Below are 13042 nucleotides of genomic sequence, written 5' to 3' on the forward strand. Positions count from 1 at the left end.
ACCCCTGCCTTTGCATGCTGGCTCTGCTATGCGTATGAGTCAGGAATTGCTTCAATAATGCCATGTAACAAACCATCTCAACACTGGGGGTGGACAACAAAGCCTTTATTTTGCTCCGTTATTAGCAAAGAGGGGGAGGAAGGAACCGAGCTAGAGCAATAGCACGATACGTCTGGTGCCATGAGTACTGTACATGATTTCCTTTACTCTTCATGCCGACTCTAAATGGAGGGCACTGACCTGTTTTAGGATGAATGAACCAGATATCTAGAGAGGCTACATAACTTGCCTGGGGTAAGTGGCCGAGCTAAGGTGTGAACCCAGGCACAATGCACTGGTGTGCTTCACTGCTTTTCTGCCCACCCCCCATGAATGGATGCCCTTGTTTTGGGGTAAATAAAACAATGTGTTCAGGACAGTCAGGCCCCACATCTTTTCTCTTACTTTAGGTGCACTGAAGCCCTTTCTGATAGTCTCTTAGCTCAGAGTCTGACTTTTGAGGCCTTTTGACTCTTTAGAGCCGCCCAGGAATCTAGTCTCCCTGGAGACCCTATTCCTCCAACAGCCAAACCTAGCATCTGGGAGGGCAGCTGGATGACACACAGCTTACTGCGTGGGTTCCCCACCTTCCTCGTCTAGGGTCTGGACTCAAAGGATTTCAGAGCTCTGGGCTCTTGGAGCCATGGAGTCACTTGACCTCACTCAGGTGTCTGAGCTGGGGAAGGGCAAGGATGGGAGATGCCCTGGGTTGGAAAAGGGGGCACAGCTGGGTAGGGAAGGAATTGTCCTGGCCCCACAGCTTCACTCCCTATTACCAGTACTGTGTAGCAGATAAGAGCAAGGTTGGGATCCAGGCCTGCCTCTAGCCAACTGGGTGGCCTTGGGCAAATAGGATCTTCCAGAACCAGTTTCCCCATCCACGAAATGAGATAAGGAAACCACACCCTTATGGGTTTACAGTGCACGGAAGGGGCTTTGCCATAGGCAAACTTAGCACGTGCCAGGTGCTCCATACCTGATCACTGTTCCTACTTTTAAAAAAATTTTTATCATTTAGCTCCCAAATATCCATAGCCGAGTTTCAGGGTCAAGTGACTTTTCTCCGCTAGGCACACCTCCAGATCCATTTCTCAGAGTCTAAATACATCGGGAGCTATGTGACCTAGAATATATAATTTCTCCCCTCCGGGCCTCAGTTTTTCTGTCTGTAAAATGGGGGTCCTCACACTCAATTTATAGGAAAAGATGAGGTTAAAGGAGATAATATAACAGTCCATGTCCCCTTTCTGATCCTTAGTTTCCCAGTTTGTAAAGGGGTGAATAGGGTTGTCTGGCTCAAAGGAGATAATTTGGCAACTATTTAGTGCACATAGCAAGAGCTTAATATTTTATTTCTTTATTTTTATATTTTTTAACTGTAGTTTTAAAAACATGTCCACTACAGAGCAGGTGTTCAAAAACTGTGAGGGGAGTCTAAGTTACCTTCCAAGTTTTAAATTTGCATTCACTATGATAGAATATATTTCATCATATAGAATATAATTCCCATAATATCCTTGTTTTCATTTCCCATACCCACCTGTTCTAAATGATTGACTCTTCTATGCCACTTTTTCTATCCACATGGATAATAGAGATTTAACTAATTCTTAGGGTTATTATGACTATGATTAGGCATGTTTTGTTATAATATATCAAGGAAATATACATTCCTCTAGTATTCATTGCAGTTGACAAAGAACCTTCATACCCACTGTTTTATTAATTCTCCTAACAATCTGTCAGGTATTATTACTTCCATTTCACAGGTAGTAAACTTGAGGCCCAGAAAACAGACGTGCCCAAGATCACATAGTGAGTTGGGGGTAGCACCAGGACTTGAATCCAGTCATCATGCCCACGCCCCACCATGTGGGGCTCCCCGAGGACGGAGCTCCCCGACAGCGGAGCAGTGTCCCCTCTTAGACTGTCCCCTCTTAGCTCCGCATCCATCAGGCTGTGTGTGCCCCAGACGGGGGTGGAGGTGTCTCCCCACTCTGTCTGGTCTAGGTCCAGAGGAGTCAGTCTTTGCTGAGGGCCTTCTCTATGCAGGGATCCCTCCACCCTTCCAGGGCTCCCACTTCTGGGGACGATGTTACACTAGGGAGTAGGAAGTGGCGTTTTAACAGAGGTTTAAACACCGTGCCTTGGGCCGGCCGCCCAGGGGAAGCGGCCCACAGAGAGGGCTGAGGTGGGATCTTGAATAAGACAGGGGTGCAGAGCCGGGGTGGGGCTCCCCGGGCAGAGAGAAGAAATGGGGAAGGCCGGCCCCTCGAGACCAGAAGTAGCCTAGTGCGCGGGGCTAGTGTGGAGATCCCGGTGGCTTCGGGGCTGGGCGGCGGGCTCTCGCGGGCAAACCTGTCCGCGCTCTTGCTACAACTCGCCCGGTGCCCGCCAGTCGGTCGTCCGGACTCCAGAGAGGGTGCTTCCCGTCGGCGGAAGTGGGACCAGCTCGGCCCGAGCCTCCGCAGCGCCGCCTCCCAGCTGGGGGACTTGGGCAACCCCTTCTGCCCTCTGGGCCTGTGTCTCCCCATCTTTCTACCCGATGGCCATAGGAAAGCCCACGACTCCGTGGTTGCTGGGGTCGGGGAGCCCCACCCCCCGCCTCCAAGGGCAACAAGTGGGCCCCGCGGGGGTCGGGGAGGCCGGCGGTGCCGCCGCTCCCCTCCCGCCCGCCGCAGCCGCCCCGCCCCCCGCCCCCCGCCCGCCTCGGGGCGGGGCCACCGGCCGCCCCTTTATCTGCTTGCAGGTCGCCCGGGACGCCCAGGGCCGCGGGTTCTAGGCGGCCGGGCTCCCCGCCGCGCTCAGGCCCGCAGCAGGTACAGGGCTGGGGAGAGGGGGACCGGCGGCGGGCGCAGGGGGTGCTCCCGGGGGCGGCGGGCGCGCGCGCGCGGGGGGCGGAGCCGGAGCCGGGGCATTCCCGGGTGAGAGCCGGAGGACGCTGGGGGACCCGCTGGAACTGGACGCATCTGAGAGAGTGGGCAGGGCCGCGGTGGCCAGGAGGAGGAGAGGCCAGGGGTTCGCTGCTCCCACTGCGGGAGAATGTAGACAGACTCCGGGGGCAGAAGGGGTGCGACTACCTGGAACTGGATGATGATGTGAGAGGGTTCCGCTTGGGGGCCATCTAGGCTGGTTGGGATGGGGAAGCCTGTCTTGGTGTCAGGAAAGCATGGAGGTTTCCCTACCCAGTGAGGGGAAGGGAAAGGAGCCCCACACCACCCCATAGCATTTGCTCCAAGCCTGCAGGCTTTGAAGACCCCCGGATGTTTCCCTGGGTCAGCCGGTGCAGGCCTGGCCTGAGTGAGGGGGCCTGGCCAGGCCACAGCTGTCAAGTTTGAGTTTGATGGAGTCCCAGAGCCTGGCTGCACCTGATTGGATGGCCCAGGACCTTATGTTTTAGCTCCTGTGGGAAAGGGTTCCAGCCTCACTTCAAGGGGCTTGTGCCGCCTCAGAGCCCTTGGGAAGAGGCAGCCCCACTCTGGCCTCAGTTTCCCTGACTAGAGGGGCCCTTGCTGGACAGAGGTGAAAGCTGGGTCCCTTTACCATCCCGTGCTGGGTGACTGTAGCCAGCTCAACCAACCTCTCTGAGCCTGCCTTCTTCCTACAGGTTCGTCCCTCTCCTCAGAGCATTAGTGAGTCTGAGTTCCACAGAATTCCTTTGACTTATTTATTCTATTCTAATCACAAATGGTGGCCCAGGGTGTGGTTACAAAAAAAAAAAAAAAAAAAAGATTTCTGTTCCGTTTTGGAAAAAATAGAAGAACTTTTTCTTAAACACATTCTGCCAAGTTGGGGAATTGGTTTGCATTGAGGGAGGTGACCCAGTTGCTGGGAGATCGGGAGGCCAGCCAGGGATGAAAACTTTGCTTGTGTAATCTGTGGCCACCCACCGGATGCCTAGGAGTTGACTACAGTGGATGAAAGACAAGAGCACTGGTTTGGGAATCAGATGTTGTGCCCGGCCATCCTGCCTCCTGGGCTGTGACAGCAGCTTACGTGGAGGACCAGAGCTGCTTTGAGGGAGAGTTGGAATATATGTGAAAGTTCTTTGTAAACAGCAAGCCACTGTAATTATTAATGTTAGCATCTAATCTTATTGATAATATTTGGGCTCTTATAAATCATCCTTGTCAGGACTCTTCAAGAACATTTACCTCTAACAACTCTTGTGTTAACATGGGCCAGGCCTTACTATTATTATGATTATGATTATGATTTTTTTTTTAAGTAGGCTCCAGGCCTAACACCCTGAGATCAAGAATCGCATGCTCTACCTACTGAGCTAGCCAGACATCCCCCGCCTTTCTATTATTTTTATCTGAGGTTAGACTTTGTCTTCTATGGCAAGATAAAGCTGTCTTTAAGGGAGTATGCTGAATAATCAGGTCCCAGAGAAGCAACAATGACTATTCTGCATGCCAAGATGGAGGCGAGAGAGAAAGTGGAATTATAACCAATTAATACTCATAATGGGCATTTTTTAGTTAGGCTCTTAAGCTCCAAGAGGGCAGGGTATTAATACCCTTAGTTCTTGCACTTAGCTATTACTAGCGGGGCTGTTGGTTCCATGAGGAAAGTGTCTTAACTGCTCTGTTCACTGCTGAAGCTCTAGACCCTGGCACACACTCGGCCTGGAACAAATATTGGAACATCTCAGGGCCTGAAGCGCTCTTTGATGTTACCAGTAAATTCACTCTCTCCGTTGACATTTGGAGAAACGGGGCCGAGAGGGGAATGGACTTGTCCAGGATCCCACAGGGATTGAATGGCTGAGCCAGGACTCGAACCCAACAAAAAGAGCAGAGCCAGGCTTTGCCAGAGCCAACAGCTTGCATCTATAACTTTGTTTTGCTTTCACAAGAGCCCAAGGGGTGGCTATTATTATCCTTCGATTATGAATGAGGAAATAGGTTCAGAGAGGGTAAGGGACTTAAAAAAGCAAAGTCACACAGCCGATGAGTGTCAGATTTGAAATCCCACCCTCACATGAAAATAGGGGCCTGGCTTCTCTCTGAAATAGCCGGCCTGAGGTGAGTGGTAGACACCCTCCCTTGGAGCGTCAGCTGTCTCCAGTGCTGCACGGTCTCCACCCACGTGCCTTCTCTCTGGCCGGACTTTCCTCAGTCTGCAGGCATTTCGTTTGTGTGGGAGAGCCCTGGCTGGGCAGGGAGTCTGTCTGCTTCCTTCGCCCTGTGCCCTAGCCCTGTAGCTTTTGGCCTGCCATGTGCACTGAACTCAGTGGGATGGGTAAAAACCTGGGGCTCTCCCACTCTGAAGCCCATTTACTGCCCCATCCCTACAAGCTTGTCATCTGTTTTGCCTCTGGGTAAAAGAGGGTTAAAAGAGGACAATTTTTTTAGACGATGCCAAGCAAATCTCTAGGCCTGGGGATATTTCAAATACTACGACTCAGGCTGGGGATAATTAAAATACTACTACTGTTAATAACAATGAGTTACTACTACTATTAACAATTAATAATAATAATAATCATTTATTGAGTCCCTCAACTATGCTACAACTTTATTCTAATGAGTTTAATCTTGTCACTTGTCTTAGGTCACACAGCTAGCATGTGATGGAAGCAGGCGTCAAACCTGGTTTTTCTGAATCTGAAGTCCGTCTCCTTCATGAGCCTTTATGGTGTCTCCTTTCTCCTTTATTTCTAACTTCTTTCCGTTATGATTCCTGGTGAGTAGGGGACAGACGCCGGTCAAGTTTGCCTGACATCCATCAACTGGTCCCTGGTCACCTGGTCTCAGCCCAGCTTTGCCCATCTTGCTGTGTGCATCTTGGGTAAGTCCCAACTTTTTAGCCAGCCCTGGGTTTCCCCAGAGATTTCATGTGGAGGGCAATGCTGACTTTCTTTCTGTAGCTGAGGCCTGGCTAGGAGGGCAACATTTAACTGGGATTTGACTAGTGTGGGAATGGTGATGGTTGGGGGAAGGGAGAGGTGGAGGTTTCCTTTAGCCCCACCCTCTGGTGACATCACACAAGACACCTCCAGTCCTTGGAAGCCCCGCCCCTAGTGATCCTCACCTGTGGAAGTGCCACCCAGTGCCTGGCATCTGGTGAATTTGCCCAGTCCCACAGCGGAAGCCATCGGCCCCCCGGGCTCCAGGAAAACCCCTAGGTAACCTAGGCTTGGCGAAAGGCGGTGGAGGGTGGCCCGAAACAGGCAGGTCCTGGCAGCCTGGTGGGCAGATGACTCTGAGGATTCTCTGACGGTGGTCTCTGCCCTCCTCCTTCCAGCTCATGCTGGACCCCTGCTTCTGCTCCTTTCCCCTGGATTTGGGGGTCCCTTTCCATGGAGTCAGGAGATGGGAACTAATTCTGAAAATAGATGGATCCAGATGGAATGGGGCCTCTGGGTGAGGTCTAAAGGAAGTAGGGAGCAAGATCTCTTTATCCCAGTATGTAGCTTCTGGGTTAGGCCCCACCATGCTTAGGCCCCACCATGGCGGGTGGAGTAGGAGGGCGCTGCGGGAGCTATGACCAACTGAGAAGGTAGCTATGAGCTAGGGCTTCACTGGTATAGAGCCAGTGGGTGGCTGGTCATGAGGGGAGATGGAGAACCCTGGATCCATGTCAGCTGCTAGCAGACTAAGGAAATAATTTATGGGAAAGGCCTTGGCTACCTGCTTTAGACCTTTATTTTCTGAATTAGTTCTGTGGAATGCAGACTGACAGTGACAGGAGGCAGGTGTGTGTGTGTGTGTGTGTGTGTGTGTGTGCGCGCGCGCGCGTGTGTGTGTGTGTGTGCGCGCGTGTGTGTGTGTGTGTCCACACAGGTATGAATGTGAGCATGTGCACTTGGGGAAGAGCTCCTAATCTCTCTGAGTATCGCTAGCCTCAAAAAGAAAATCAGCATAATACCTACCTCACCAGGCTAGTTATGGGAATTAACTGCAACAAGGTTATAAAGAGTAAGCATACAGTAAGCACACATTTCAGCTGGCTTTACAATGTAATTATTACTAGGAAAAGAATCTTTGGTCAGGCAGGCTTGACAAATGGAGGTTCAACAAAGCAAAGCTGGCTTCTGTGCTGCAGGACTTCTCAGAGCCTTTAATAGGCTGTTATGACTTAGAAAGTTCTCAGTGGGATATGGAGCCTTGGACTAGATTTAATGGGTCACAGGGACCCAGGAACTAGACCACCATCAGACATTATCATTCCTTGGTCTTCTCCCTTGTGGGGGAATGGAAACTTGGCTGGATTGGGCAACTCTGGGGAAGGCCTGCCTGTCTCTGGGCTCTTGCTTCCTCAGTATAAAACAAAGGTGCTGCATGACACATTTTCAGAGGCCTTTTCTGTCTTCCCGAGGTTCTGAGTTGCAAAGCCAAAGTTGCAGACAAGGGTAGAGGCTGAAGCCCAGCCTCTTGGGGAGGAGACGACCTCCAGCACTGGCTCCTCCACTAGCAAGTCAGGCCACTGGGGGGTGGGGGTGGGGTGGTGGTTCTCATGGATGGAAGCAGCCAGCAAGGTCGGCTTCCTAAACCTGACCTGTGCCATGCTTTCTGGGGAATGGGAAGTGGGAGAGTCCTGTGCTCCCCTGTCAGAAGCACCCCTCGTGCAGTATTGTAGGGAGTTGTTTAACTTCTGCCTCCTCACTGGACTAGGAGAGGCCAGAGACCAGCTGACTTGAGACGTGTCATGCAGGGGGCACTTAGGGATGCAGGTCAGGCTAGGGTGAGGAGGAGGGTGGCTTGTCTTGATACTGCCTTCGCATAGCAAGCTCCCAGCATTTATTGGACTGTGTGTAAATCATTGGGGAGCTTTGGGGGGAGATCAAGGTGCTGCTGGTGGCAGAAACATGAGAGCTTTATCCTACCTGGATCTCCTTGCCTCTTACAATGACTGGTGCAAAGGTAGTTGCAATAAACATGTGATGAAAGACGGACAGAAGGCCAGGGCGCTGAGTCCGATAAGCTCGTTGGAGGGATGGGGGTTGTGGGGCAGGTGCTCGTGTTTCAGTAGATATTTGACTTAATGACTGACACAGTGAATGAAGATAAGCCTGAATTAAGCAACTGGTTTCAAGCCAAACTATATAGAGAATTTATAACTATGAAATGATTAATGGCACTTGCCACCTTGCCTGGTAAAGGGCAGATCAGGGTAGTGGTTGAGATTGCAAATCGAGTCCAGACCGTGCCTCTGCCATCTCCTAGCTAGTTGGGTGGGCAGGGTCCTTCATGTCTCCTTGCCTCAGTTCCTTATCTGCAAAATGGTACTAAAGATAGGACCTACTCACAGGATGTTATGAAATATCAATGAGTCAATTACACGTAAAGTATTTAAAACAGTGTCTGGCACAAAGCAGGTACTGTATAAGCATTTGCTGTGATTTGTTTTCCTTTTGATAATCTCCACATACCGTGAAGTTCCCAGGGGGCAGGGATTAGATCTTTTTCCTCTCTGCCCTCCCTGGGACCCAGCACAGGACCTGAGGCAGAGAAGGGACTCAGTAAGTGTTTGCTAAATGACCAAATGAAGAGTGAATATGTTTTATATGGTACATTATGTAACCTATACAGGGGTAGTAGATGGGGAGGGGTGGTGGGGGAAGTAAGGAGGCCCCCTGGAGGTGGTAGGTAGAACTGGCCCTAATGGATTTTAGTGGAGGGAAAGAAGTTGGCACAGGGTGTGATATTTGGGTTAGGTGGGAAATAAGGGTAGGAGCAGGGTCTTGAATGGCAGGGTGAAGGGTTAGATTTGATTCCTTTGGAATTAGCAGTCATGGGTGGGAGTGGAAAGGCTGGAGGAGGACATTTTGAGTGGAGCTATGGCTGAAGGAAAGGGAATCAGGATTTTTTTCTTAAGATTTTATTTTTTCATTTGTCAGAGAGAGAGAGAGGGAGAGAGCACAAGCAGCGGGAGCGGCAGGCAGAGGGAGAAGCAGGCTCCCTGCTGAGCGAGGAGCCCAGTGTGGGACTGGAACCCAGGACCCTGGGACCATGACTTGAGCCAGAGGCATATGCTTAACTGACTGAGCCACCCAGGCGTCCCTATAGAATCAGTTGTTAACTGGGGACTTTCAGGGGAGAAAAGTGGCTTTTTGAGTTGGGGACTAAGGGTATGAAGTGTTACCAGGATGCTGTTATGCTCTTTGATTCAACAAACACTGAGCGTGAGCTACCTCCAAAGCCCCACGGGTTCACAAAACAATGAGACTAACTGCCTACCCTTCGTGAGCTCACATTAATGATTTTAATGCCCATGAGAAATGTTAAAATGGTCAAAAAATGGGTATCTTATGGTAGACACTGAAGTAGAGAGGTCATCATCAGAAATCCGGGGGCCAAGGAAAGTATCATGGAAGAAATGGGTTTTGAGGGATGAGTAGGAGTTTACCGGGTAGGCAAGATGAGGAAGACAACTCAGGCAGAGGGAACAGCTTGTGTAAACTTCTGGGCACGTGAAACAGATTCAGGGGTGTGGTAAGGCTGTGGCTGGGTTGGAAGTACATTGTGACTGGGCAATAGGGCAGGAAAAGGTAGGTAGCAGGGACCAGATCATGGAAGCTGATGGAGGGTCAGTGGGAGATCTGCCACTCTGAAGGGGCTAAAGGAAGAGGCTGCGGTCTGTTGTTAGCAAGGTCACTGTCACTGGCAGGTGAACACAGATGTCATCATGAACACAGGAGAGCACAAGGGCTGCTGTGTGGACTTGGACTGGAATGGAAGTGGCTGAGGTAGTGAACCACCTCCATTCATTTCTCAAGCATTGACTGAGCCCCATATGGCACACCAGGCACCGTTCTAGGCACTTGGGATACATCAGGGCCCTGAACAGTCGTCGGGGCAGAGCCACGATCTTCCTTAGGATGACTCCTCTCTTCAGAAACTCAGGGTAGGGATAAAGCGGGAGGGAAGGAGGGAGTAAGGACCGGGCTCCAGAGCCTCCCAGCTGCTGCTCATGGCGGGCCAGGGTGCCCTGACTCTGCTCTGGCCTCTCTCCCAGTGTGCTGCCTGGCCCACAGCCATGGCCACGATGGTGGCCCAGAAGCTCAGCCATCTCCTGCCCACTTTGCGGCAGGCCCACCTGGAGCCGCGGCCATCCGGGCAGCCAGAGCCGGTGTTCACGGTGGACCGAGCCGAGGTGCCGCCCCTCTTCTGGAAGCCGTACATCTACGTGGGCTACCGGCCGCTGCATCAGACGTGGCGCTTCTACTTCCGCACGCTGTTCCAGCAGCACAACGAGGCGGTGAACGTCTGGACCCACCTGCTGGCGGCGCTAGTGCTGCCGCTGCGGCTGGCCGTCTTTGCGGGGACCGTGGACTTCTGGCGAGACCCCCACGCCCTGCCCCTCTTCATCATTATCCTTGCCTCCTTCACCTACCTGTCCCTCAGCGCCTTGGCTCACCTCCTGCAGGCCAAGTCCGAGTTCTGGCACTACAGCTTCTTCTTCCTGGACTACGTGGGCGTGGCCGTGTACCAGTTCGGCAGCGCCCTGGCGCACTTCTACTACGCCATCGAGCCTGCCTGGCATGCCCGGGTGCAGGCCATCTTCCTGCCCGTGGCCGCCTTTCTCGCCTGGCTTTCTTGCACCGGCTCCTGCTACAACAAGTACAGCCAGAAGCCCGGCCTGCTGGGCCGCACCTGCCAGGAGGTGCCGTCGGCGCTGGCCTACGCGCTGGACATCAGCCCCGTGGTGCACCGCATCCTGGTGTCCCCCTACCGGACCGCAGATGACCCTGCTCTTCTCTACCACAAGTGCCAAGTGGTCTTCTTCCTCCTGGCCGCGTCCTTCTTCTCAGCCTTCATGCCGGAGCGCTGGTTTCCCGGCCGCTGCCACCTCTTCGGCCAAGGCCACCAGCTCTTCCACGTGTTCTTGGTGCTGTGCACGCTGGCGCAGCTGGAGGCTGTGGCCCTGGACTACGAGGCCCGGCGGCCCATCTATGAGCCTCTGCACACCCGCTGGCCCCACAACTTCTCTGGCCTCTTCCTGCTCACCGTGGGCAGCAGTGTGCTGACCGCCTTCCTCCTGAGCCAGCTGGTACGGCGCAAACTTGACCGGAAGACCCAGTGAGGGGGAGGGAGGGGATGGCGGCTGGTAGGGAGGGAGGTAGAGTTTGGGGCCCTGAGGTCACGCCGTGGCTCCAGAGGGGAACAAGGCCTGGTAAAGTTGTTTGTGTCTGGCCTGCGGTGACTTTCTGTGAATGCTTCAGCTGCCAGAGGCCGTACTGGCCTGTCCTTGGATTTGGGGATTGGCCAGGAGCAGCTGGGGGGCCACTCCTGGGCCTGCCCCAGCCCCCTGCCCTGGGAGAGGAAAAGAGATAAAGATGAGGGCCAACCAGGCTTGCCTCTTCCCATTGCCTCTCACTAGGGGTGAGGATCAGGTGTCACCTGGGGCCAGGACCCCGGTTGGGAGCTTCCAGATTATCTGAGAGGGGGCGAAGGTAGAATTTAGGCCAGAGGCAGAAGAGGCCTCAACCACCCCCCTCCCCCCTACCGGTTTCATTGGTGGATAGGGAAGGGGCAGGCCCCAAATGTATGTAGGATGTTATCATTCCTTAAACTCTAGCCTGGAATTTTGGAGTTGCATGGACTCTCTTTGGAGAAGATTGTGCCAGGTAGAAATGGATCCCACCCAGGGCCCATACCTTCTCGGTCACCCTCCCACACAATGAGCCCCAGCCTTTCTAGCTCTGTGACCCACACATCCTGTTCCCAGCCTTTCTCCTGGTTTCCTTGTTCATGATTCAGTTATCCATTCGGTGTGTCCTGGGCTACCGGCTGGGTCCTGTGGATCCATGCAGGATGATGAGAGCTTTAATATGGGAGTGACCTGTCAGGGGAAACACGAGGAGAAATAATCGGTGCTGCCTGCCCCCCCTCAAGGTCTTGGGTTGGGAGGGGTGAATAGGAGTTTGCAGATGAAGGAGGGCATTCCAGGCAGAGGGTAAAGCCTCTACAAAGGCCAAAGAGGTACTGAAGGGAGTTCAGTGGGGCTGGAGGTAGGGGTGATCTGGACTCTGATATGTCCTGGATTTAATAAAGTGACCAATAACAGCAGCCTCTTTGCTTTTTGCCTCCTGTCTTGGGAGTGGGGCTCTGGGGCCCCCATGGACCTGCTCAGCATGTTGAAGAGGTTTTCCAGGGAGTGGCTGGGGCCCCCAGGGGTGGAAACAGGGAAGAGGAAAGCAGTGGATGCTTTTTTCTTTGCCTAGGGGTGATTGGGGGCCTTATATGCTATATATATGAACTTTTTCTTTTTGGCAGGGAAGTTTAGTTTTATTACTAAATAAGTTTTAGAAGTTAAAGGAATGTGTAAAGTTTTATATAATCCCACTTAATAATTTGATAAAGATTTCATTTTTTGGTCTTTCCTTCAATTAGGAAGGATTTTATATGTTAACTTTTATAATACTGCTTTTCCACAATACAGTTTATAATAGTTTTCCATAGTACAGTGAAGGAAAATTAGGAAGTACTGATAAAAAAAAAAACCCAAGTGAATAAAAAATTTCACTCTGCTGGGTGCCTGGGTAGCTCAGTTGGTTAAGCGTCTGCCTACAGCTCAGGTCATGATCCCAGGGTCCTGGGATGGAGCCCTACACCAGGGTTGCTCCTCCCTCTGCCTGCTGCTCCCCCTGCTTGTGTGCTCTTTCTCTTGCTGACCAATAAGTAAAATCTTTACAAAACCACCCTAGTGCTAAAGTATCTTGTTTATAGGGGTCCCTGCGTGGCTCAGTTAAGCATGTTGGACTCTTGATTTTTTTTTTTTTAAGATTTTATTTATTTATTTGACAGAGAGAGAGAGCACAAGCAGGCAGAGCTGCAGACAGAGGGAGAGGGAGATGCAGGCTCTCGGCTGAGCAGGGAGTCCCATGCGGAGCTTGATCCCAGGACCCCGGGATCATGACCTGAGCCAAAGGCAGTCGCGTGACCGACTGAGCCACCTGGACTCTTGATTTTGGCTCAGGTCATGATCTCAGGGTTGTGAGATTCCGCACTACACGGGACTCCATGCTCAGCTGGGAGTTTGCTTGAGATTC

At 52.3% G+C, this 13042-nt stretch overlaps 1 protein-coding gene across 1 annotated transcript; it reads left to right on the forward strand.

Annotated features, from left to right (window-relative positions):
• Positions 1 to 2707: 2707 nt before the first annotated feature.
• Positions 2708 to 12829, forward strand: PAQR7 (progestin and adipoQ receptor family member 7). Its single transcript, XM_046002589.1, has 3 exons — positions 2708 to 2858; positions 5739 to 5835; positions 10006 to 12829. The coding sequence occupies exon 3, from the start codon at positions 10027 to 10029 to the stop codon at positions 11071 to 11073; it is 1047 nt and encodes a 348-aa protein (XP_045858545.1). The 5' UTR covers positions 2708 to 2858; positions 5739 to 5835; positions 10006 to 10026; the 3' UTR covers positions 11074 to 12829.
• The last annotated feature ends 213 nt before the right edge of the window (positions 12830 to 13042 follow it).

This window comes from Meles meles, chromosome 1 (assembly GCF_922984935.1).
Source record: "Meles meles chromosome 1, mMelMel3.1 paternal haplotype, whole genome shotgun sequence".
Classification (NCBI taxonomy): Eukaryota; Metazoa; Chordata; class Mammalia; order Carnivora; family Mustelidae; genus Meles; species Meles meles.

Excerpts from the sequence above, each read along its gene's own strand:
- PAQR7 (XM_046002589.1), top strand. The coding sequence starts at position 10,027 with ATGGCCACGATGGTGGCCCAGAAGCTCAGCCATCTCCTGCCCACTTTG.